Source organism: Strongylocentrotus purpuratus, unplaced genomic scaffold (assembly GCF_000002235.5).
Source record: "Strongylocentrotus purpuratus isolate Spur 01 unplaced genomic scaffold, Spur_5.0 spur5_scaffold_18, whole genome shotgun sequence".
Taxonomy (NCBI): Eukaryota; Metazoa; Echinodermata; class Echinoidea; order Camarodonta; family Strongylocentrotidae; genus Strongylocentrotus; species Strongylocentrotus purpuratus.
Window position 1 is genome coordinate 14,842,170 of NW_022145603.1, and position 27,953 is coordinate 14,870,122.

Consider the following 27,953-nt stretch of genomic DNA (forward strand, 5'->3'; position numbering starts at 1 on the left):
TTCCATTCATTTTGGCATTATTTGTACTCGTCCATTCACTTTTTTCCATTCACTGTCTATTCAAAGTTTATTCAATGTCAATTCAATATCCATTCAATGCCAATCCAATACTCTATTCACTGCGGAACTTCTACGGATCTTCATGAATTGTTTGCAAATTTGAATTCAAGTGAAATGCCGATTTAGAATCTGAAAGTTTGCAGAAACTACTAAATTTCCATAAAATGCTGTTACAATAATTACAATTTCTTAACCCTTTGTCAATTTTTTTGATTTTTACTTTAAGATATAATAACATCTATTTTTGCGTTTTTAAGTGACGTGGTAAGACGTTGAACGACGTTGAACTGACGTTGGATAACGTTTTTCGACGTGAATTATTATGAGAACGTATTTATTTCCAAATTATGTCAGGGGAAGTTCGTTCTATATTTGAATCAAATTAAAAGATGATTAACACGACATTGAATTATGTTGCTATCTGAGGTTGATTTCTGACCCGGATAATAGTTTTTCGTTTCTTACTTCGTATTCATTAGAGTCCACAAGATTAATGACGCTGAATCTCCAGTGAATTAGTGATTTTTTGTCACCGTTCTTGATTATTCTTAGGCCTACATAACACATTCATTTAGATGTTCACAGTATCGCGTCGATCATAGAAAATCTCTGGCTTTCCGAATCCACATTCGACCATTACTATTATTTTAAGATGACGTTGACAAACTGTTTCTTCTGAAGACACATTGAAGAGATTCATAACTACTCACGACTGCGAAATAGACGTTGATAACTTCAGGCAGTCTGTTCTCTTCATGACTCTTTGGTCACAATTCATATATAATCGCGGTCACTGCAGTCACTGTTCAAATATAACCGCGGTAGCTTTATTGACGTCGAACAAATTTGCGGTTATGTGCATGACGTTACTATGACGCTCAATTTGTAGTTGATCGTCTTTGGTTTAAGAGTAAGCGCCTATCATTCCCATGGCAAAGTTGTGCTCCTTGGCCTTCAACCGCAGCGCGGCGATGCTATGACTGCGTCGATCTGTCTCGATGGGTTCCACACCGCCGGTGCTCATCATAGGGGAGTGCCCCGGTAACGACGTCGGTATACTGGGCGAAGTCTGACCGGAGTAGAGTCCCGCCGCTGCCGCTGCTGCCGCGGCGGCCGACTGTGACTGCCCGTGTGCGGTTGCAGCCGCGTGGTGCGGTTGGTTGGACATTGCCTTGAAGCCGAAGTCTGATGTCATCGAATGCATCCCCATGTAACTTGGCATGTTGGACGTGGGAGCCATGCAGGACGAGGTGAGCTGTGTCGCCGCGGCTTGGCCGGCCCAGTTCTGCATCGGGCTGGTGGTGGGGTTGAGGGATTGTAACCCAGCTCCGAAGTTACCTAGCTGACTTGTGTTCCAGGCTGATGAACCGGTCATCTGAACAAAATGAGGAAGAAAAAATACATTAGATTCGATCTATGAACTACGCTATGTTTTGAAAATTCGAGAGACAGAGAGAGAGAGAGAAAACGAGAGAAGAAAGGGGAGGGGAGGGGGAGGGGGCGAACCAGAGAGCGATAGGTACAATAACTTGCTTGTAAATACATAACAATAAACATGATTAATTCAACATGAATTTTTAAACTTATTTGCATTTAATTTGTTTGAAATGTGTAAAACCATCTAACATAAACTTAGATAAACATCTGAAAAGAAAAAAAAGGGAAGCATTTCCAGACATTCAATTCTTACACCATTGCAACCGTTTCACCGCAACGTAGAGAAGAAAAAAATAAATGAATATAATACTGTAAATATCATATTAGTCAAAAAACCATATACCTCAATTATTTAAAAGCTGATTTGTGTGTATTTGTAGAATGGGAACGTGGCAATATCCTCAAAGCAAAAGAAAAAAAGGTTAAACAAACAAACAAACAAACCAGCTTACATTAATTGTACTGCATATCTGGGCGCTAACGCCACTTATCATTATGTGCCCCTGCAGCGATAGCTTTCAAACCACTTGTAAACAAGCTAACACACAAACAGATATACAAACAAACAAACAAGCCAACAAACAAACAAACAAACTTACATTCATTGTGCCGTAAGCATCTGGTCTTGGGGCTATTGGCATCTCATATGGGGTCCCGGTGGCCATAGCCCTCATCGTGTTGAACTGGCTGAATCGCTCCCGCTTTCTCCATTTTGCCCGACGGTTCTGAAACCATACCTGAATAAAAAAATATAAAAAATGAATTGAAGTAAATAAATTAAATAAATCACGGCATTGATCTAGGAAACATAAAGAAAGTATTCCATTCTGAACGAATTGACCCTTAATAATTATGACCCCCTCTCCTGTGACGTATATAAATTTTAAAAAAAAAGGAAATGATAGAATACTGTTTGAATTGCTTGTATGACCATAATTATATCAAAGCCCCTTTAAAGGTGTTGGGAGCCCCCAAAATTTGATGGCGAAATTTCACTTTAATTGTATCATAATGTGAAAGAGGATGTTAATTAAGACACATTTCTACCAGGATTTTCAAAACAAATATGTTTAAAGTCGAATTTTGATGAAAGAATACAAACTTTGGGGCTCCCAACACTTAGAGGGCCTTAACAACACGTATATTTTGTTTTGGAAAAACAATGTCAATCAAATTTCATGGTAGGCTTAAATGTTTCATGATATATAAATAATTAAATGAATAAAAATGAGTAGTAAAACAGAAATGAATGAATGAATAAACAGATAGATAGATAAAAGATAAATCAATAATTGTGAAGATAAGATAATTTCTAAATTAAATACTTAAATGATTATATAAACGAATATGTTAGACCATTTTCATCTTTAGTGCACACAAAATTGTGTGTGATAATCTTAGGCATACAAAACTTGGAAGGAAGAAAATTGATATGCACCATCCATAAGAAAGAAATATATACCCCATACAATATTTCATTCAATTAAGATATCGTTTCATAGGGCCAGCTGTTTCCTTCCATATTGCCAAATACCACACAGTCGAGATAGTTTGTCAAAACATTCCCCAACGAGCAATAGTGAGCGTGTTAACCAGATTTCAATTGAATCCCATTTTGCAAAAATAATAAATCTCTCTCGATCGCTTTCCATTCAAAGTCCATCCAATCAAAGACGGGCTTGTCGAACTTTTTCTCTCTCTCCTAACTCTAAGAGTGCATAACCTTTTTAAGATTACAATGTTGAGACTTGAGAGTCTATAGTAATTGTAATTCGTGTACGAGTTTGGGGGTCTTCAGAGGAATGCCGTTGGTTGTGGAGTTGAGATGCGCGGAGGGATTGGAACGGGGTTCGATGCGAAACTACCCGCCTTGGTTTCCCGCAGAGGTGACTTCGCCGCCTCGTATCAAAGCCGCTGACGCGATTGGGAGTGACAGCGGGGTCAGGTCGGGTGACCCCCGGGTCCGCGCCGGCCTGGGTAACCCGAGTCTGTGGCGGTGAACTATCATGTCGCGCTATGCCACGCTGCATGCCGTGACGAGACGTATACGAGGAACAACAAACAAATGAACATGTACTTTGGAGACACAAGTCATACATCATGATAACTGATATGTTTCCAAACATTTTGAATGTTCCCATCACGAGATGAAATTGTTTTTTACCCTTCCATTTACAACATTTTTTCTTCCTCTCTCTTTCTGTTCTTTCAGATGACACGACCGCCCGCGAATCAAACCGAGTGAGACAAGCTTTCGAATATCGAACCTTCCTTGTTTAGTAGAAAAGGTTATATTGCAATGAAAAGACCTTTTTTATCCACATTTTTTACTTTGAATTATTGATCCGTAATTAAACAGGAAAGGTGTTCACGCCGGCTTAAAATTGCGAGTAGCGCATACACTTTTATTCCTTGGAAAAATGATACATTATTTTCAAATGTCCAATAACTCCTGCTACTCATAATTATTCAAGTAATGAAAATGGCGATGATTTGGAAACCATATCAAAAGAAAGCCAAGGGAGATCGTTTTCTCTGTATTACAAAAACTATCTGAACAGTCATAGGAACAAAATTTAGTAAGAACAGATGAGGATGGGCCTATTTGTACATGGGCCGAAGCGCTAAGAAATTCATAAGAATGTTTGTATTATAATTTATTTTATGATTTATTTTATCGCCATAACCATGGTAACAATAAAGATGCTGCATAGTGATGCGAGATGAGGAGGAGGAAGAGAATGGCGATGGAAAGATGGTGGCAGTGATGATTATAATGATGATGATTGTGATGATGATGATGATGGTGGTGATGGTAATGACGGTGTCGATGGTGGTGTTGGTGATGATGACGATGATGATGATGATGATGATGGTGGTGATTGTCATGATGATGATGATGATGGTGATGGTGATGATGGGCGATGGCTGTGTTGGTGATGATGGTGATGGTGATAGTAAGGAGGATGGCGATGGTGGTGTTGGTGTTGGTGATGATGATTGTGATGATGATGATGTTGATGGCGATGATAATTGCGATGGTGGTGTTGGTGATGCTAATGATAGTGATAATGAGGTTCATCATTATTATAATGGATAGTTTTTCATAATGAAACAACATAAGGATAACAAATCAATCCATTCCGAACCATTCTAGCTTTACTGACTTTGTGATATACAAACGAGAAATGCCCAAAACCATGATAGGAGGAAGTGGTAACCCCTACTGATGATAATGTCTTTGGCACATCACAATCAATTTGTGTTTGTAAAGAGCTCAAAGCTTTCACAATATTTTGACAACTTGACATTCGAATAAAAGAAATAGAAGTCATATAAAAGGTTTTAGATCCAATAACCACCTTCGCTTGGCACTTAACCTCATCCCCCAGTTGTTATTTACTACGAGACGTAACTGCAACAGGTGAGGCAAGCGATGACAAACGGCAGAGTTTTAATGACGAGACCCGTGGGAGGCTAACCAAGATTAAAAGCTTGTTTTCAAAAATGGCCACGGAATTTTGTTTTTAGAAATCATATTTCAGGCCATTGAACTCGGTCTGCTCACAAAAGTCATAAATCTTAAACCTTGTCTGATTAGTCTCGAATGGAAACATTTAATTTTATAATCTTCGGGTATACACACACACTATTTTTGCCTGTGTTAACTTCGCATGCACTAGCGTGTAGGGGAGATGCGCTCTTGTGAGAAAAGTGCATATCAGTCTTTGGACGATAGGGGTCGCTAGACCACATTCTTGGCACTGGTATCATCATTAAAGAAATAATTGAGACCTGAATAGGATGGAATAAATAACTATTTGTAATGAAGGTTAACATACCAACAAATAAACATAGAAGGAGGGGATAAGAACAAAATGGTGGAAAAAATTTGGAGAAGAGAAATAGGAGGATGAGAGAAGGACAATGATGATGATGAGGAGGAGGAGGAGGAGGAGGAGGAGGAGGAGGAGGAGGAGAAAGAGGAGGAGGGGGGGAGATTGAAGAGGAGCAAAAAACAAGAAGAAGAAGGAGGAGGGGGAGGAGGAGAAGAAGAAAAAGATACAGAAGAAGGAGGAGGAGGAGGAGGGGAGAAGAAGAAGAAGAAGAAAGAGGAAGATGAGGGAAGAGGAGGAGCAGGAGGAGGAAGAGAAGAACAAGGACAAGAACAAGACGAAATTAAGCTCGACAAATACCAATCCACATCTATACCACTTTTTCATCATTGATATTCTTTACAATACCTACAAATCCTATAAGCCTTCTAAAGAATTAAATTCTGACCACAAATAACATAATCCCAGCTTTGTATTCTTCATAAGTGGCAGTCGCAATCACGCATCCATATTTCTCATACAGCAGTTTCCTATACACACAATCCCCTCCCTATTGGTTAATTTCATTTCCCGCCATCTTCACCAGGGGAATTCCCTATCTGTCCACACAATGACAGATGACGTCATCTTATTACCGGTGACACGGCATGATCTCTGGGTTTGGTTTGGCTAATCAAACTAAATTGTTCATTTTTGGCCAACCTCATTTTTTCTCTATGGTCAGCATTTTGTGATGTTGTTATTATTTAGATGTTGATAGGCGGGCGCGATGGGGGGGGGGGGGGGGGGGGGGGGGGTTGTAGAAGGGACCTTGCTTTTTTTTTTTAACTTTCGAATCAGGCATGTAAAAAGAGCTGCTTTGTGATTATAACATCTTTGAACAAGAAAAAAATCTACTTGCAAATTTCTTTCAAGAAGAAATCGGAATAACAAAACAACAACACAATACAGAGAGGAAGGAGAGGGGGGGGGCAGTGAGGCAGCAAGGGGCATTAGGGAGGAGATGGAGGGAGGGAAATAAGTGGAGCGAAGAAAACATACAACAAAAATGTTATTCAATGAAAATACACACAATATTCCATTTGCTAACGTTTTCCAATTAGAACAAAAATGAAGTACAAGATAGAATGCCCTTTGTAATACCTTATTTGGGGGTTGAGCTGCTCCCTGGAAACCAATCACAAATTATTATTATACAACTTTTCGCACGGTATACAAATCTCAACAAATATATATAGGCCTAGCCCAAAAGATTATTCAAGCACATGCTGCATTCCGCATTCTGTATCTGGGCTAGCACTTGGCATTGTGCTATTGTCCTTGATGATTTTTTTTTCCGGGCGAAAAACAGAAGGATTTCGTTATTCTGCGTCAATTTTGAGCGAAAACGGCCTGCAATCCAAAGGGCGACAAAGGTCAAAGTCGGGTCAATGATACCACAGGGTTGCCGAAAAGAAAAGGGGATCATATTGATGAAATGGAAATCAGAATCTGATGCATTCAATATCCAGGGTTTTCCTTTTGTTTTCATTTATTATATGAAGATGTGTAAGATTTGCCAAAATTTGCAGGAATTAGGGCATTATTTGACGCTTGTTACTTCTCTGTAGGAATCCTATTTCGCTCCTCATACTCTCCTTATCAAAATAGGCCCCTATCAATTTTTGTCTCCTTTTCATTGTCACTGTACTAAGTCTTTTGAATCTACACTAGCTCTTTTTACAAAATAATAATATTAATCAAAATATCAATCTTCAGTTTGAGGAATGTATCCGTAAAGCATTCAAAGTTTATTAAACAAATTAAAGCCCACCCCAAAGGAATGGTAATTAATTATCTATTCCTATTCTGCGTCCATAACCAATTTCTCCCCCTTCTCCCACCTCATCCGCTAAACTACTGGAAGAGCCTGTTTGTGATGAAGGGGGGGGGGGGGGGGGTTATAGGCAATTTGAATTCAATTCAATTCAATCGTCAAACCATCACATTTTTCTCTTTTATTATACTCTGTCCCCAAAGGCCTGCCCCCCCCCCCAATTTTTCATCCCTTCTTCCCCTCCCAACTTCTCCTTCTACCCCTCCTCCTCTTTCCCAATTTTCTGAATTCAATTCATTCGTCAAACCATCACATTTTCCCTTTCCCTCTGTCCCCAAAGGCCTCCCCCCCCCCGATTTTCTACCCCTTCTCCCTATCCCAACTTCTCCTTCTACCCCTCCTCCCCTCATCATCCATCTCAATGCTCTACCCCTCCCCGATCCCAGCTCATCTCCCTAACAACCGTAAGAACCTGTTTGTGATGAGGGGAGAGGGAGAGAATGTTGGGCAATCTGAATTCAATTTACTATTGCCCTTGACCGGAACGTGTTGCACTTTTTTGGCCAAAATGGATCCTCCGCTATCGAGCCTCTCTTTTCCAAAGTCAAAGGTATCAGATCCAGGTTGTTAGTATATTCTTTCCCCTGAGCTCGATATTGAAACAACGTGGTGTGCATACTTTGGTATTTCTGTTAGCATTGGAAATAGTACCCAAAGCGAATCTGGCCTATAATGTTATAGAACCCAAATATACAAAGATGTACATCGGGTTAACTTCATGGGTAATAATCACCGCGAATTTGAATTTTTTGAGAACTATTCTAATCACGTGTATTCCAATATCGAATGAAGTTCAGTATAGCATTTTCCTTTTTTCGGGGGGGGGGGGTGGGGTTGTGGGGTTGTGTGACTCTTTTGTTTACGACAATTAGCTTCACTTTGTCCAAGTAACAGGTTTCCGTTCATTTACAAAGAGAGGTGGAACATCATTACATTAAGAAAAAAACTATGGACACATGTTTGTCGTATGATGTGGATAAGAAAAATGAAATTGATGATTATTATTTATCAATCTTTCTTTAAAATCTTGCAAACCTATTTAATACTTTACGACGTAGGCTTCATTAAAAAAGAGTATATTATTAACATGAATCTCACACGAGCAATTGGAATGAAATCAACTGGTTTATCCTCGCCAATTCATTTCATGCAATCAAACATGGGATTGTATCTGAGACTGATTGACAAATCAAATCAAAGGGCTTGATCTGTGCGATAAAGTAGCCTAGCTTGTACTTTTTCAAGCAGCTCAGTAATGTCAGTGCAACATGCATACGTCACGACAATGTTGCACGCCGCCCATGAGCAGATACGAATGCGAGAGAAAAAAAGTCTGTTTTGTATTTTTTCCAGCAGACCAATACAACATTCGTCTGTAGCTGTCACAGTAATGTTGCTCGCAATGTGCGTCGCACGTGAATAGGCCTAGATAACGATGGAATTGGGTGAGCATTTCACGCCAAATTACCTCCAATTTCTCGCGCTATTTGCTAAAGAAAACACGCAATTAGCGCTTAGTAACGGTAGCTTACCATCTCAAGGGCATACTAAACTGTCCATCATTCTAAGGTCGTCAAGAGAAGCGAGAGGGATGATAAAGTCATATTTGCCCTTCGACTTCTCAGCCATTTTGACCACTTCACCACCTCTCCAACACGCCGCCACTATAGGCGTGTGGGACGGTCGTCGTCCCGTAGTTCCCGAGGAATGTGTTCGCTGTCGACGCGCTAATGCATAGCCATGGGAAGTGTTTGAGAGAAATCACTCTTAGGCGGTTTTTAAAATGCTTTTCGCTCTTAATTTCAAGTGATTCTCTTTTCTGGTGCGTGAGGATTGGGTTGGGGAAACATGGAATTATAGAAAATACATTGTTTGATTGATCGAATCCATTTAGCTGATGTTTGTAATTGATGACCACTTCAAAAACAATGAAAGTCATTCATAACAATATCCCTTGCCATTATCAAGATTTAGAGCTACTTGTCTTTGCGAAGTGGAACCTGCTATGATCAGGGTTTTATTTCTGAAGGACAAAACTATGACCTGAAGATGATTTTGAAGATTGTTGAGATGCAGTATGACGTTTCTCACGACGAATTTAGAATCCAAGAACAGTAATAAAATGTAAATGCATGTTTTACCAATGCCAATGGCAGGAATGATATGATTTGATAATTGGAAATATTAGAAAAACTAAATTGAAACGGGAAAAATACATGTTAGCCAAAGAAAAGATTATGCATATGAAATGCACAAAATGGGACCGAAACAAAAAGCGAAGATACAAGCATTAGTTTAAGTTACCAAGCAATTAAAACGGGACGGCACTACTTGAAGCTACTTGCGCCCTCTATATAGCCAACAATGCCTAAGTGGTACCCGTTGATCCCCATGGTCCCCTTTTCCTTATGTTAATTAGAGCTGAGTTGATGAGATAGCCGCCTGTCAGTGACCACCCTGGGTGGTCTAATCCCTCCTGGCCAAACTAGTTAATTTTGCATGGTATATGAAAAGAAGCAGCCAGTCAATCAAAGAAACAATTGAAATAGATAAGAAAACGTGCAAAGAAAAGAACACGAATACCAATGAAAAGAAGAAAATTCGGACTATTTCTTAAAGTTGTAAACACCGATCCATCTCGGCATCTTCCCGCATCCACCCCGCATCCATGGCAACGCTGGCATCCTCCAGCTAATTGCTTTGATTTGAGACGATTGAAGAGCATCTCAAACTCATCTACCTATTAATCTAATATCTAGTCTAAATAAAGCCATTACGGCCCTCTTCAGGCTTACTGGGTAATCACTCATCCACAAAATGGTTTAGCTAGCTTCTATTTCTTCCTTTTTTTCTTTAACAGGCTCAGCTCCTTAGTACATGTACTTCATCAACAGATATGATCAAGGTTTAATATTTTTGTGTAAAAGGGAAAGTGAGACGAAGAGGAAAAGGAGATGAGAATGTCAGAATGGAAGTCATGGAAAATTTATCTTGATATTTCGTCATAACACGTATTTCATTTTTCCATCCATTTTGTTAATACACTTTCAATAATTGAAATGCGCTTAAAGGGATTGGGCATCTTGGATGCTAACTCCATGCATCTTCTAACGCCAGATTTGCTTTAAAATTGACAACAAAAATGGGTGAAACAATTCTAACATAGCAATGCCATTACGCAAAAACAGGTGAATGAAATTGCTCATCGGGGGTAAAAAACAACAACAATGAACTACTACAAACTTCAAAGAAGCCATGTTTAGCCAAAGATCCCCGGCTGAACCCACGCGTAAACACAGCCGCTTTACACGCACTGTCGGTCACCGTAACTCGTCTTAATTAATCATGCTTATCTCTAATTAGTCCGCGTCACTTCGGCTAATTGGAGTCGCGCGCTGGGGAACAATACCCAATTAGGGGCGGAAGGGCAGGTATTCCTTCCGTTTGTACTTAGCTCTGAGAGGAGAACCGGAAACAAGAAAGGGGGCAAAACATGCACCCATCTCCGCCCTGTGGAGATAACCACACCCGTGCCGAAATGGACATCAACATCACATTATTGTCATCATCACCATCACGGTGAAAAATAACATACATGCTTGGGTTTGTCAAGCTTGGATTCGTTAAAATGAAAATGACGAGCTCCTAAATTAGCAAATATTTTAGAAGAACCGAAAAGTGGGCAAAACATACACCCATCTCCTGATCTACCCCTCCCAGTGGAGATAACCCCACCTAAGAACATTATAAAGATCAAAATCTTCATTATCGTCATCTTCATCATGAAAATAAAATATGATGTTTGCCCTGGTATTTGGATGAGATGGGAGAGCTCAAAACTTTGCGGACAGTGAAAGTTTTTTAAAGAAAAGAAAAGAAAAACAAAATCATTATATGAAATGACGTATTTGATACAAACCGTCGCTGTTTTTTTCACGAAGTGACGGTAGTCAAAACAAATTGCATTCACTTTACCTGTGAAAGTCTGCCCATTTACAAAACCTCATTATTGCGACTCTAGTTGATAGCGAATGTGGTATTTTTCATTCATCAAGTTATAATAATCTCGTGAATTATTTAGTGTCGGACACATAGATCGACAGAATTACATTTTTCACGGAATAGTATTTCTTCGCTTATTCATCAACTGTAGTGCAAGCAAAAATATTATCTGAACTTTTTACCATTATTTGTTACTAGGCCTGCATGTATTTGGTAAACTATTCAACTGGATGCCAATAAATAATTATCATCACATTCAATTCTTCTAGCAAGGGTATCATGAGTCATTTTACCATTGGTTCTATTGCATGTAACGATTTCGGGAAAAGTTCCTTTAAACTTGTCAAATATAATGTCTGAATCCGGCGACTATAATGGCTCCTACAGAAGACATTACCCTTAGGCTACGCAAAAGACAGACCGAGTCTGGCGATCGAGACTACACGTAAAGGCACGTGAATCGAAGCCAATCAGGCGAGTAATTAGTACATCGTCTGTCTTAGCGATTGTTATGGGAGATCTACCATCCATAAAATTCAATAAACAGATGAAGAGATGGCGAAGATAGAGATCCCGATAAACTAATCGGGACACGTGCCTTGAACGAGACTAATCCATGTTGGGTGAAAAGCAAAACATCCTACGTGTGATAAGGTTGTGTACTTGGCTATAAGAACAGATAACGCCGATAACTGCTTGACTTTTCTGGATGAATTTATCAACAAAAAATATGTGTTCTATGTTTGGGCGGTTTCCTGTTTTCACCCTCCTCTCCTCGCCTTTGAAACTTAGTCTGTCTCCAAGGAGACTGATTTATTTGAGAATTTATTTTTAAATGTGTTTCAATCTAACCAAGTTTGGAATTTATAAAAGGAGACAAAAGCGGAATGTATCTACGAACTGGCTTACTGTAGATAAAGAATTGATTGTTTTTAAATCCCAGCATTAAAACAAAAGAAATTGTCTCACAAACATTACTGTCATAATAGTGAAAAACACGATTTTAACCTAATTCAAAGATTGATTATGATGATCATAATTCATAATAAATCTTTGAATAAGGTTAGAATCGTTGCCATATTGAGGCCTAGTAATATGGCTTCAATGTGAAGTGGAATGTCCCTCTTTTTTAAATTGGAATGGTTTGAAGTTTGAACACGTTGGCAAAATGGAAGTGTTAATAATTATATCCTCTATATTTAATCAACAATACGGGTATGTCCATTGCGAAGATATAATTGTTCATTATCTCTGGAACCTAGGCTAAAATACCACCCCCCCCCCCCCCCCGACATAAACCGATGATACTCACTGCACTCTTCTGTTTTTGTTTTTATCAGTCCCACACATTGCGTTGCGTGTAGACCCGTCTCGTTTCCATGGTTGGCCCAATAACTCTCTTACTCACCCTCGCGAATTTAATAAAATTCGCACGATTTCCGTCAACTTTGGGGCTAAATTTACGCTTGTATCCCACCGAGACACCAAACTGTCATACCATATCAAACAAACCATGTGTTTACAGTTCTTTTTCGTTCCACGTCGATTTTTTTTTTCTTCAACATTTTTATTTTTTTGAGAGCTAAATGGAAAGCAGTTCATTTTCGTTCCACGCTTATTTTTCTCTTCAACATTTTTGATTTTCTTAAGAGCTAAATGGAAAGCAAAAAGTGTCAGGAACTCAAATGTTGCTTGGATCTGTGGACTCTGGAGTGCTCCAAACTTATTTTTCTTCCATAAATTAATCAGTTGTTAAAATTTGTTTAATTTAGTTTCGATAAAAAAATTGGGTAAAAGTAAAGAGATAACAACAAATCTCAGTAGCTGTACCAAAATTATGTTTATCACAATTTATGCTTACTTTATGAGCATCAAAAGCATGATTCATTTGTTATGTTTGTATTTGAATTAACGTTACACAACTCAAGATAGGGCCTGAGTAATTAGCAGGTTACATATCAGGTTCAGTTCTGGTCAAAACTGGAAAGGAAAAGGGAAATCTTCAAATGTCATTCGAGTCGATGTTTTATCATGAAGTAGGCTAAATTTGTTCGCTTGAAAATCCTCCAAATATTGGCTTTTTCTTAGTTTTCTCACCCTTTATTTTATTTAGTATATCTATTTATTTATCTGTTAATTCATTCATTTATTTATTTATCTTTTTATATAAAAATCAATTCATAATTCCTTTTACTTATCTATTAATCTATTAATGTATTTATTTCAGCTAGTCATTAGTTAATTAGTAAGTTATTCTTGTTTGTTTTTCTCTATTTGATCAATAATTAATTTGTGATTTGTGTGTATCATATATTCATCTATTTACTCGTCAGTTTTAATAATGCAAGAAGCTCTATGAATCACCATGTTTACTTGGAATGTAGTAGTAGTAGTAGTAGTAATAGTAGTAGTAGTAGTAGTAGTAGTAGTAGTAGTAATAGTAGTAGTAGTAGTAGTAGTAGTAGTAGTAGTAGTAGTAGTAGTAGTATGAGGAGAGGTAGTGGTTATTTTACCTGACTGCCAAGAAAGCATAAATGCTTGATAGCAAGCAACCAGGGGACAGACGGCTCTAGGTCCTCTCGAGGGACCTGGTAATGAGGATTAATGCCTTACCAAAAGGCACTAGTGTATCGACTTGGTTTCGAACCCGGGTCCCGGATTACAAGACTACCAACTTCATGTAGATCTTCATCAGTGTTATTTTCTGTAAGCCCATATAAATTTACCTGAACAATACAAACCAACAATAACAAAAATCATCACTCTACAGTAGTACAGGCATAATGCAAAGCGTTTGATTTTTAACGGGCTCCATCCTCAGTCAGGGTATCAGGTGCCTCGAAATGCCCACTGATTTGCAGAAGTTTGACAAATACCGTCACCTGCCACGACGAATTATCTACAATTGTCCCCCCACGCCAGACGAAAAGCTTGAATCACGCGGGTATATATGTATATATATAATATATATAACTACGCAGGGAACGCCGAGCAATGCCTTCAGCAGACAAGGCCCCTAATGAAATAAATCCACACATTGATAATGGAAGGGAGGTTTCAGAAGAGAGAGAGAGAGAAATAGAGAGAGAGAGAGAGAGAGAGAGAGAGAGAGGGGGGGGGGGGGAATGAAACATGTTACGATTTCCCCAAAAGGGGAATTTTAATGATAAAAGTGTGGAGGGGTACAGGTTAGAAATTATTGGATTTAGGGAGAGAGAGAGGGAAGAGAGAGAGCGGGGGGGGGGGGGGGGAGGGAGAGTGATAGAGATGACAGTTGTTAGGATTTTTTCAGAAAGGGGAGTTTGCATTGTTGAAACATGGCAGAAACGAAGAATGAATATATACAGGTACATGTAATACATTGCTGGAGTTTTGAAGAGAGAGATTGAGTGAAGAAAGAGAAGCAAATAGATAAACAAAGAATGATAACATACAAAGAGGGTGAATAGGACAGAGAGAGTGAACAAGTGAAAGAGAGTCATGTCCCCATATTTCGTTCGAGTTTTCGCTCGATCGTTACACTCGCTCACACAATGTATAAGCGTACGCTTTAAATTTATAGCCAATTAATTACAACCCCTAAAATACCCTATCTTCTCCCTCTACCAGAACAACAGATACCTGGTCATTACCCCTCCATATCATTGCTACATCTCTGATGTATACCGCAACGGATACCCAGCAACGAAAGAAAAGACGAATGACGAAATTTGGGAGCGAGGGGAAAAGGACAGGAAAGTAACCAAAGAAACAACAAAATAATCAAAAAATGCATTAAATATAAAATGAAAATTTGGCAAGGATCATCACTATATGTGGCTGTCTCGTCTTGAGTAGCCAGGTCAATGGGTAGATTCATAATGGAATTGTTTAAAGATAATGCAGAGTTTTGGCAAGAATATTTTACATGAATGAAATGCTGATCACTTCCGTCAAAGGACAGATCGTAAAAATACAAAAACAAATCCTTCAAATCTCTATGTTCACTTCAAAACGATGGATGTTGTAATACGGTATTAAAAGAACTCAGCATTCACAAGTTTTGTAATAATATTTGTTTGTTTAAGTTGTTCTGACCTAATCTAATTTTATGTTGAAAGGATCAAAATGTTATTAGAACCGAGCAATTTTAGCGTCACTTGTGCCTTTTATATTTTAATTCTTTATTTTGGAATACGGTGAGCTAAGCATTCTATCTAATATGGAGGATATAATTTGTAAAGTTACTTAAGTACTAGACACTCATCATTGGTTCTCATACGAGTTATTCGACTTCAAGATATAGCATCATCGCGCATAAAAAACTCATGTGTATACAAAATATTGGGGCTCTCGTTTCTATGCAAAGAGATATTAAGCATTGCATTGTATGCCTGGGGTTGGCGAAAAAAGTATAATCTTTAGATTCTCTACTGACTGTAGTAAATTCTCATTGATTTTGACATATCATGGCCCTAATTGGCAGGTTGCATGCTTTATTGTTGGCATTTTCCAGTACTATTTTTTCTCGTTTTCATTCATTTTCCAAAACATGCAGCGTTTTGAGGATTATGGATGATTTCAAAAACGTTTTTTTTTAATGTACATGTAATATTTAAATACGTTTATGTCAACTATTTTCTCTTATATTTGGTGAGTTTGTAATGAACACAAAGTTTGCGGCGGGCAGAAAGGGGGAAGGAGGAGGGGAGGCTAAAAAGTAGGAAGTTGATTTTAGTTGGCCTTGCGGGGCACACGTCAATGATTTTGGTCGGATTTTCTTCGTTTTTTTTAATGTTCCTTGCTTGTTACTATTTCATAGTGTATTCTGTCACTTCTTCTCTTGCCCGAATATAAATCGTCATATCTTTCATTAAAACAAACGTAATGAAAGTTTAACGCGCAATTAAAGTGGCCCGTAAATCCACCACATAACGCCATCGGCCCATAAAAGACTCGAACCCGCCTTTGATTCAGGATCGCGGCATTGACGGGGATTATGTCCGACGACAAAACTTGCCAATCGGCCTCTCTTGAAACAATCTTTCTTCCTCGTAAAACATTTAAATAACTCAACAATCGTCCTCCCTTCCTCGTCCGAAATAACCTCGCCGAAGGTCGAGCGGCCGTCGGCGAAGGGCCAGTTGTCGTTGCACATCAGCGAGTTCACAACAGACGATACATGACCGGGATATTTCTCCGTGTTTCGCAGCGGTGGAACATTCCGTGGGACGATTCGCCCTTCGCGCGCACATGTTCTCGCTATAAATTTCCCCGCCCAAGGTTTGAGGGTCCCTCGACCGGTGTGTTGACGGCGAGAGTTACGCGGCCGAGCGATGCCAAACGACGTAGAACACTAATTTACAACTCGAGTTTACAACCGTTAAACGTCTCCGAATATTCCACCTTGAACATACTGAAGAATTATCTTTGTCAACTGATTTGGAAAGAGGGTGGAAGGAGCGTGGATGCGGATCGCAAGGCAGTTATAACAATTTAGTGGTTTGGTTTAATAACTTTTAATCCGGAGCCCTATAAATATTACAGATACATGAGTAGAAACGACAAAAGTTTCTGCTCACATCGTCTCCATTTTTATTGCATGACCATGCTGTGTTTGATGACAGGAATTAAAAGAGGAAAATAAGCTTTAAAATCATTAAATTGGCAACACGTTGAGAGAATCAAAATAAATTACGAGGACATGGGATGGAGTGGGAAGAAGAATAAAAGAAGAAACAACCCCACACTTGAACAGGATTAAAGTATTACAAAATTACATAAAAGGCTTTTTAATTTTTTTTTTAAAGAGGTTGGATTCTAAAGGACAGTCATTTTAGCATTGAAAGGTAGACTCATTATTGATGTAAAGATGAGTCAATTTCAATGCAGTTCTGTTAAAATCTGGCCACGTCGTAATGAAATTACTATGTTCAATGATCTTTATAATTGATGGTAATTGGTAATTCATTTACGAGGATCTATGACGACCAACTCGCATTGTTGTACAGGTTTCCAGCCTACCTTCAATGCATATCAAAACCTTGGGCATGTCTAAAAGGTAGCGCTTACGTTTCCCACAATGGTCGATGTTTTAAGAGAAGTGATACAACGGCAATAATTCCATTATAGTTGCATTTGTACGAAACTAAAAAAAAAAAAACATCCATGGAAATTTTGTGTTTGTCCTTTTACATGCTTGTGGATACAGAGTACTGTCTTTATAATCGTGAAGCAGGTATTTTTTCAAATGATACTTCATTAAATTGAATAGTGCACATAATTGTTATGGATTCTGGAGCGCCAACGCGTGACAGAAATATTAGATTTATACTCCCGTTGCGTTTAAGGCGTCATTTCGGTTGTGTTAGTACCTGCACCAATCGACTCTCTGAAGGCAATTAGCGCATATACACCAATACTTGAAACCACCTATTGGCGCTGTTCATTTTGCAATCACAATTTTGTATGGTCTCACCCTCGCATGAAGCGCCAAAGACTGCGATTTTGACTGACGCAGTCCTAATTTCACGAGAAGCGCCATTTTGCTGGTCAGCGAATAGCATGCTATATTGCTCTTTAACGTCAAATACGAGACTTATATGTTACAGAGGGGAATGCAAAAACAAACAGAACAAACAATGAATTGAATTGCTAGCGCATGAACTAATTGCCTTCAGTGGTTTAATTAGCACAAGTTATAACGCAGTCGAAATGACGCCTCAGTTTTAGGTGCAGGCAGACAAGACTCACCTGTACACGAGCTTCGGTCAGATCACATCTTAGGGCCAGCTGCTCCCGGCAGTAAACGTCCGGGTAATGTGTCTTTTGAAAGACTTTCTCCATCTCCTCGAGTTGGAAACTAGTAAACGTCGTCCTGTTCCTCCTCTTTTTCCTCTTGGCATTAGCGTCGTCACCCAGCGATCCGTTCAGCGCTCCCTCGGGCGAGCCGTGGTCGCTGATTTCTGCTTTGACGGTTCCCGGGCTTGACGCAATCGGCGACTGCATCGCGGTTAGACGTCGATGCGCTTCCTCCATCACACCAACGCCGACGCCGTGGGCCGCTGCGGCGCGCACCGCGTTGTGCAGGTGCATTGGTCCAGGGTGGTTCGTTGTGGTCCCGTGCATAGCGTTAATTGTATGGTCCTTGTGGATACCGTCAGAAGCTGCTTCCCGTTGCAACAACTTCAAACTCTCGTTTGTCATCTTTTCCCACTCCCCTTCTCCAGACTCCGCAACCGGACGCGCAGGTTCACGCGATTCGCCAGACGAGTTCTCGCTAACACCTAGACCCGAACGGTGACGCAAGAATGACGTCAGACTTGCAGACGCGCTGAACGTGTCCTCAAAGGATGGCAGATCTGACGGCTGTGGACTCTCCTTGTTGCACCGGGTGAGTCGAGTGTGATACGCTGCGATACTTCTAAGAAAGCGTGTCGACTGAAGAGGATGCGATAAGGATGAGACACCCTTTTTCTCAATCTGTCCACCCGCGGTCACTCTCGGAGTAGAGGATATGGGTACGTCAAGAGCACTCTCTCCAAACTTTCTCGAACAGGTGGACGATTCTGTGATCGGGAGGCGAAACAAAACCAAACAAAAAACATGTCATTGGAGTTTAAGTGGTACTGCCACGTTCGGGTTATGAACCGCATCCTTCTTCTCAACACACTAGATAAGATGTCATTGTCTTAAGCGATAAAAGAGTCTAATTTTTTCATTCAAACTTACATGATTGCATTATCGTTTTTTGCGAAACACCACAGAAGTTGAGGAAAAAGTTTCTGTTTGGCATCGAGGACTAAGAAACCATATCATTTAGAAAGAAACAGAATGTTAAAGACCATTACCAGCAATGGCAATGGTATCTAACTCAAGAAAATGGAGAGTTATCTTGTTCATAATTGGTATTTAATCTACTTTTGCCTCTCCCTACCCTGGAGAGGTAAATGAGTCATTGGCAGGTAGAAATATCATGGATTCTTTAGAGACTTTATGTCTCAATATCACTGCGGCTGTCTTCAAGTCAAGTAATGGGAGGAAATAATGCATTAAACGTAGTAGAGTATAGAATAAACAATTTTCAAAATAACTTTCACCTGAAACAAGTGATGCCATGTCTAACGATGTGTAAACAAGCAAACAAACAGACAAAATAGACAATTGTCAGATTTTTAAAATAGTGAAGGGGCATCAAAAACATTTGTTGTTTCAGTCAAAATCAATAAAGACTTCTGGCAACTTAAAATCGTTACTCTTTGCCCAGTACTACCTCTTTGATTTAAAAAATTAACTTTCTGATCGGAAGTGGAGTTGACAGTTTGGTAAGCCCGAAGTACAGGTGCGAAGGTGATGAGGAAGTTCGTAAGAAAATCAAAACTCAATGACATCGACAAGTGATTTTCTTTGAAATTATACTGTAAGGCCACAGTATGAATATAAAATTATCCACGTCACAATGGTGTGGAAATATAAAGCGTGTCATCTTATGTTTGGAGCAAGAAGGGCATTGTCTCAACATATACCTATACACAGATTCAACAGCCTTCTGGCTCTCTTCTGGCTTTGAAAAGGCGACGTGCTAACAATATTTTGACTCGAACTACAAAGAGAAATTGAGGAAACCTACTGAAAGGAAAAACAAAAAGTTTTGCCTATTATTTTAGGAAATTTTCAGTTTCGAAAACATACCTTATCCACTGAAAACTCACAGAAACCTAACGACTATCGATTTTTGAGGCTGAAAATGGTTATTACAGTTATGTTATTTATCAATTCGCTGTATTTTGCCCCGAACGCTAAGCCGCTGCCCTTATGATTTTTAAACTAAATCTTGTTGATAACATTTCGCAGACTCTTAGGATAGGCATCGGGAGAAATGATGTACAAATGTGTTGATATTGCGAGACATTGTTCATGAAATTGACAATATTTGTAAACCCTCAAAAGCGTGTTTATCTTTGTCCATGGCGGAATTATAATAAATAACTTACTTAAATCCATACATTTTCATTGTGTTTAAGAGTTATTATGTACACCATAACAAAACCTCTAAAAGAAAACTTCCAACAGCGTAAATCGAAAAGCAAAGGCTGTTCCTGCATGGTACATGTTTTTCTTCAAATATGTATTTTTAGTTCACTTTTGTTGCTAGTTGTTACAGCCTAATTTAGCACAAAAAACCTGCATGATCATTAATCACTTGTCATGGCCGATACGGAGGACAAATTCTGTCATTTCCCATTTGCCAAATTCGCTTCTAAAGCTCGATATTTGACGAAACAGTGGCAAAATCTCTCCTTTTTAGCAGGTATCACGGAACGGAACACTATTGGCACTGTCAGCCGGAAGTTCTGGCGTTGCTCGTCATGGGTTGCAGGATAATTGCTTCGAGCGGCTGTATTGAGGTGGCTACATGCTCGGAGAGTATATTGCCCTAATTTGGGGTATTATGGGCATTTTCGGCGCATTTTCAGACGTTATTTGGCTTAGTGCATGGGCGGGTATTCAACGTCAGATGCAGTAAGATGACCGAGGGAAATACCCATAAAGAGTTGCCTGCGTGCTCCACGTCAATTCAAATAATTGCAATCAATATTAATTCTAAATCCGGGGGTCGTGTAACCCTTATTTAAACACCATGCACAGAATTTCATTATTTTATATATAGACAAGATAATCATGATATATATGATATTTATATAAAGTAAAGGGATCCTCGCTGTCCATGGAGGGTCAAACTGCGATAATGGTAAGGGGTAGGGGCGAGTTGGGTGATTATACTCTGCGTTCTTCAAAAAGAAAATGGTCCATCAATTTTTCTTTTCCTGAACACAACTTTAAAAGGGAATGTATACTTTTCTTTTCCTGAACATAAATTTGAAGGGGAATATATACTTTTCTTTTCCTGAACACAAATTTAGAAGCGAATATTTATCTCTTTGTTAAAGGAAACTGAGGAAGAGCGTGGACAGTGCATGGAAATATCACCATCTCCTTGAGAGCAATATTGGAAGCAAAATCTGTGAAATTGATATTGGATATTACATTATAAAAAAGTGTAAGTCCTCTTTTTATTTCTTGGAATTAACAATTCTCAATTCATCACAGTATTTTGAGTAATTACAGAAGAGATAATAAAAGCATTAAATTGCCAACTCGATCAAGCTATATAGACAATATTATTTATATACTTTGGAAATTTATTTCACTTGAATGTATTTAAAACCTGCATAAAAAATGGTAACCACATGCATGAGCAAATGTAATATAATGTTATATCATATAATATGTTCCTAATACTTAGATGAAAAAGGGGGAAAAGTTGTTAAAATTTAATGTTGTGACGAATAAAATCACATAATACAAAAATATCTATATCTGATTCAATGGTTCCAATATACATGTATACTGTATTAAGAAATCTTAAAAAACATGCCCCAAAAAGAAAAGATGTAATAATAAGGAAAAAAATGTATGGGAAAATGATAACAGATGAGTTGGAATAAACCCCTACCCACGCGCAAAGGGGGGGGGGGGGGTGATTGCTTAACTTAATCACACTCACAATTATTTTATACTTGTAGTTGCTTTCAGCTTAATTTGTATCATTAATATACAATCCTTATCCATCTTTTTTATTCGATGAAATTAGTGGAGCCTTAAGTTCCAAACAATGATAAAACAAAAGGAAAGGTTGCCAAAGTATTATCAAAGTTTATTGACAAGCTTTATTATAACATTCTAAAAAAAGATGTAATGAATATCTTAAAGAGGGCGCTAAACCACGAGACCTTACGAGATGACCATACCTAACTCTTCGACGCTTCTGAATTCGGCATAATGAAAAGATTAAATAAACACATTAATACGCATTCGACTATTGATATGGCATTATTAGGTAGGTGTGCTAGTCTAATTCAATGTTTTGGTGCAATATCCCTATAATGAATCAATGAATAAATAAATAACACGGTAAAATATTTATTAATGAAACGAAACCTCTTTAATTGAATTTCTATTCTTTTGGTTTCGCTTGAGCTGTACACGTTTCCATATCATGACAAGATTTTACCAATGAATTATTTTCTAGCAATGGTAACAAAAACATTACTAGGCTGATTTCTTTTTCTACTAAAGACATACAATGAAGGACATTGTGATGTCAATACATCCCTTCATTTCAATACACGAAAATTAAGAGAATCTCATACGAGTACTTAATTCGTCAAGACTGATCACACTTTATACAAAAGTCATCAACGTCAAACGATATTGGTACATGAAACATACACCAGGATGGTAATAAACATTAAGTGATTAACACCCCGGTGTTGAGTCTCTTGACACCCTTTGCTAAGGAGCACGCGTTTCTTACACCAAACTATACCGGGAAAGAAGGCTTACTCGAGAGCATGATCAACATTTTTCTATGTTAGTTCTTGGAATCGCATATTTTGAAAGTTGAAAGTTGAGAGCTATTCATACATCGATGGCAAAGGCTTTTGAGTAATCAATTACACGCATAATCAAGAGCATTAATTCATCACCTGCAGGAATGTGCGAACTTTACAAGTTATCAGTTGATTACATAAGCCGAACATGGGGTGTCTACTGTCTAAACTAAAGGCAAAATAGTTGGATGTTGAAGTCGCCCTTGAGTCGATTCCTTGACAGTTTTTTGCACAATAGTGTTTCATGTGATTCAATTTTGAAAGAAACTGGGAATAGAATTTTCGAAAGGATGATTATGATTATTATTTGTAGTATTGTAATTAAAATAATGATTGTGTAATGTGAGGTTCTAGAATCTTGAAACAGAAACTGTATTGAAAATGATATCATACAAATTGACTTACATAATTTATAACTATCCCAATTCACAGCCAGATGAATATGAGTGTATCGGATTATACATAAGTCATGATGATGTGGCATCATAAATTGGTCTGAAGCTTTAGCTTATAAATACTTTTATTTGAAGTAGAGAGCCTTTCAAGAACAATCAGTTTAGTGTATATGCACACGAAGGAATAAGAAGAGCAAGAAGGCTTGATTATTCCCTTCTTCAATATTTCCCAGAACTCAACCTGTGAAATGATGTCGTAATAATTTATGGAAAGGAAGTTTTGGCAGGTCGAGAGACTAGTGAGCTGCAGGTGAGATGAGGAGAAATTAAGAGGAATATTCTCATTAGCAGCACATCACATTTATTTGAAGTGTGAGGACTGAGGAAGGATTAAATCAATTTATCACCGTCAAGGTATTAAACAGTAACATAGATCTGCATGCTATTGTCAAAACGATTTATGACTATTGTTAATAAATCTCAATACATACAATAGGCTCTACCGTTAGGAATGTATAGGGGAATAACAATTACATCGATTATAGTCGTAAAGTTACATTTTCATTATCATCCTAGTTAAAACGATCGTTGAACTTTCCATGATACCAATCTAAGGCAATTTAAATAGACTTGCGCATCATATTTGTACTGTATACCTTCAAACATGACAGTGAATTTATATATAATGTGAACCTAATTTCTATAGGAAATTCAACACGGCATAGGCATCGCACTCGAGTTGAATTCTTAAGTGTCCTTTAATTATTGACGGAAAATCTGAAGGGTATTGATATACTTGATTTACTGTTTGAAAGCAATCTCAAAATCATGCTCAATTGACTTGTGTTCATTGAGTTCGGAACATCTAATCATTTTTTTTCAATTTGTGACACTGACAGCTGACCATTTCCCTTATTCGTGTCACATTTACACCCCATAATAAAAATGATTGGTACTGATCGAGGTTCATGCAGTTGGTTTTAAAGTGACCCCTGACCTTTCACATCTCATTATCCTTACTGATTTCATCAAGTCATCGTTAACAAAATTACTGACTCCACCACACGACCATTATTACAGCTACATGATTCTATACTAGCCTAAAGATATACTATAGGCGAATAAAAAGCTTGGTTGGTTGGTTTTACCAGACTGCTAGCATGGGCATGCTTGCCAGTAAGCAACCAGGTGACCGACAGCTTTACTTGGCAATGTGGATTATTGCCTTACCGAAGGGCACCATCACCTTTGAACACGGGACCTTCCGGTTGCGATTCTACTGCTCTATACCACTGAGCCATCGCACCTCCTTTCCTTAAAGCAAGAGGCACTACTCCAACAATAAATACAGACACCAACGAACATGAGTATCTCTGAGGAGAAAGGATAATTACATATTCGTGATTTTAAGAGAGAGAACAAAACTATAGGCTATAGCCATGGTAGGAAGGAGCTGTTAAACCAGGGAGGTGAGACTTTAACTCACATGCCCTGGTTAAACGCTTATTACTCAAAATAGGCGGAAACCTATACTATAGCTGTGTTACCTTACTATCAAGAAGAAAACAGAAAAAAAAGAAAAATATACCATGGCTAAAGAAATTTGTCAATAGCTTTCCAATCTCCCAATATCTATACTGCACTGTATGTAAATAACAAGCACTCGTTAAAAACATTGTCATTACGAAAACAACAAACGAGGTTAGGAATAGACTCCAGAAAAAGTGAAGCGAAACCGGAAGAAAACAGGACATCGCCTCGGGGCAGACACGGGTAGCTCACCAGTGACCAGGCGTCGAGATGCGGGGGAGAAGACGACTGAGGTCCCGATTGTAAAAACTTATCTTGGAAATACACGTGCGCTTATCAATAACAGACACAAAATACTAAAATGTAGCATGAATAATCTCCGGTCACTTCGGAAAAATTATTGCTCAAATCGAATGACAATTATAATGTTCCGGGTATACTTACAAATCACAAGACACTAATTCGAAGATGAAGATGAGAGAGATGCGTGTAAGCTGGAGCAAGTCAATAGATTTCCCCCGTACCATCTAACCGTGGACCTACTAACGCTGGGTCGAGGGGAGTGTGTATACTGCGTGTAGTAGTAGCACCAGTGTGTGACTGGTCAAAATATAGTACAGTCATACTGAGCCAGAAGCGAACGAACGGACAAGGCGGAAAAGCGAAGAAAAACAACCCGTCTCACCCAGCGCGCGAACAGCATGGGGTATCGGGGTGGCGAGGCCGAGACATGCCCGAGCGGCCGGGCCTATCACCGATCACCGTATGGTGCTTATTCCATACCCCTCCAAAATACCCGTGTCAGGCGGCTAACCGAGCCTTGATCAAATCAACAGAGACATTTGGGGGTTTTGAAGTTCGAACCACCTATAAACACGGTCAAAGGCCTATATTTCATTGAATGACAGAGTGCAAGTGACCGAAGAAAGTGATACCCTGTTTCAATTGTGTAGTTATAAAAGGTTATTTGTTTCAATTTCATCATGAAATCGATTTGTAGGTCGCCTTCACCAATTCAGACGGTCTTGCAGTGAATATAAAATGGGAGAATTTCATTGAGAAAAAAATACAGAGTTGTAAATAAATTGAATTCACAAATTCATCTGAATTGTATAACTCTTTCTTATACCTTTTATGCTTTAAATCATTTTAACAGGAAATGTTACTATTTTTGTATAGGCCTACAAATTTACTATTTTGCCTCGAAAGACAGAGTCTGATTGAAATAAAATTCAATAGGAACTCTTTGTTGCTATGTCAGCAAATAGAAAACTGTTTAATCGCTGCAAGCGAAATTTTCATACTTTTTCAATAATTTTCTGATAAGAAAAGTCAGAATTTAAAGGAAAAATTGTGAAAAAAATACAATGAGTAATGAGACCATTATTGAAAACATTTGTAGTCGAATTAAATCCAATTTTGAAAGAAGAAAGCGATAGCTGCATAATAGAGAAGTGGTCTCGAAATTGGGAGGTCCAGGGTTCGAAACGAAGTCAGTGCTATTGCGCCCTTTGGTAAGGCATTGGTCATCATTACCAACCCCTCGGAGAGGACATAGAGCCGTCGGCCCCATTGTTGCTTACTTACAAGTATATACTTGCTTTCTAGCAGTCAGGTAAAACAATCCTCCTCCTTAAACATTAAGAGAGCCATACATGAAACAAGCTCCGTTCATTCTGTTAGAAACATAATATGAATTCTATGAACATAGAAACTAAGAAGAAAACATTAAGGGTAAACTATGAACCATCAAAAACCTCCTTACACATTTGTTAAAACAGATTGTGATCTACCACTATTCATCATATCAAAATTGATTTTAACACAACTAATTTCACGCCTAGTCAAATAATAATACTAATCTGGATTTATAGAGCGCTTAATACGAAATACCGTCTCTAAGCGCCTAACAGATATCATTACCACAGTCATCTGATTCATTTACGCACAATGTGCACCATCTCCTTTCTCAAAATAAAGGGATTGTAGTGAAAACGTTTGTCTCACTCGAATAAGTAAACAATCAATAAATCAGAACTGTTACTGGAGAATAATTCGGAGACGCCAGAGTAAACGATTTCAGTTATTTCAAATGTTTGGTGATATGAGAAAGATATAATGTAACTATTATCTTTCTAAAATTCTTTGATTCACTAAAGGAGAGAAATATACAATTATAATTATTAATTTCTTAAACCATATTATAATTCATTGCCAGGTTTATGGCAGAGCTGACAATTGAAACAATCAATTTCATCATTTAATTTAACCAACGAACGTATTTAACTTCAAGACGGTATATATAATAAAGAAAAGTAAAAGCTTAAAAATCACATGAACTCTCGACACACACACAATACCATTGGAATCCCCGTAAATTAAAACACATAAATTATGTCGTGATGAATAATCCTTACTAATGGCTAACGAGCAAAATCATTAATTTGTTATTTGTACTATACATGTATCACAATTAAAAATGATGCTGCTTACCTAAAAACAACCAATTCCTTGAAATTGCCACCGAATTACTGATTTGTCTTTAATTTGATGAAGAATTTTCCGAAATCCAGAGGTAGAGCGGAAAGAAATAAGATGCGACCAGTTATCACAAATGATGCGAGAAAACTGCCCCTATCGAACGGTGCCGAAAGCTGAAATGCCCCCCTCACACCAATAACAAACGACCGGCAGGAGTTGAGACTGACTAGTCTAGAGAAACAGACGCTGCCGTGCAACAATATCTCATAATTATGGAGTTGAGATGTTTTGAGAATATTAAATAGATGCATCAGCACACTAAATGCGAATTCAGCAAGGATAAATAATAGCGCAATTGATTTCGCCTTGTATGGGAAAACGGGTTATTTAATTGTTTGGGTCTTCCTACTCATCAATGTAATATTCATTAAAAAGAATCATTTTGAGAGGTTATTTTTAACCAGTAAAACTGATCATGAGAACCAATTCAATCATACAAGTCAATGACGAGATATTTTTGATTATCTCCTTTCTTTTCTTGATGAATGAGTTATCTTTTATTTTCTTTGTTTCGGACTAATATTTGGATGTGAAATAAACTGAACTTGAAACTGAACTTGACTATAATAATGTTTGTTCTCTTTTGTTTTCTTTTCTTTCCTTAGAGTTTGGAGCGGCTTTAATGATTTAATCATGTCTAGCCATTAACTGTCTTCTATTTTAATACTCACAGTCTTTGTAATTCTGACTTAACTTCAAATAAGATTATTTTGTTTAGTAAAACAACACTCACGTTTTGTTAACATCCGTTGGTACAAATCAAATCTTGCATTTGACATGCCCAGGATTTAAAAACCAAGAAAGAGGCCTAATAATGACTCACAGCAAATGATGAGGTCTGGTC

General features: G+C 38.3%; 1 protein-coding gene across 2 annotated transcripts; it reads right to left on the reverse strand.

Annotated features, from left to right (window-relative positions):
- On the reverse strand, positions 1-27,234 carry LOC580069 (ALX homeobox protein 1). Of its 2 annotated transcripts, none has more exons than XM_030989269.1 (4): positions 27,062-27,234; positions 17,944-18,758; positions 2,097-2,234; positions 1-1,435 (listed from the first exon to the last, which is right to left on the reverse strand). In XM_030989269.1, the coding sequence occupies exons 2-4, from the start codon at positions 18,394-18,396 to the stop codon at positions 965-967; spliced, it is 1,062 nt and encodes a 353-aa protein (XP_030845129.1). In that variant the 5' UTR covers positions 18,397-18,758; positions 27,062-27,234; the 3' UTR covers positions 1-964. The 2 variants fall into 2 exon arrangements, with proteins under 2 accessions (XP_030845129.1, XP_785238.2); XM_780145.5 differs by lacking the exon at positions 27,062-27,234 and adding an exon at positions 25,013-25,500.
- Positions 27,235-27,953: the final 719 nt, after the last annotated feature.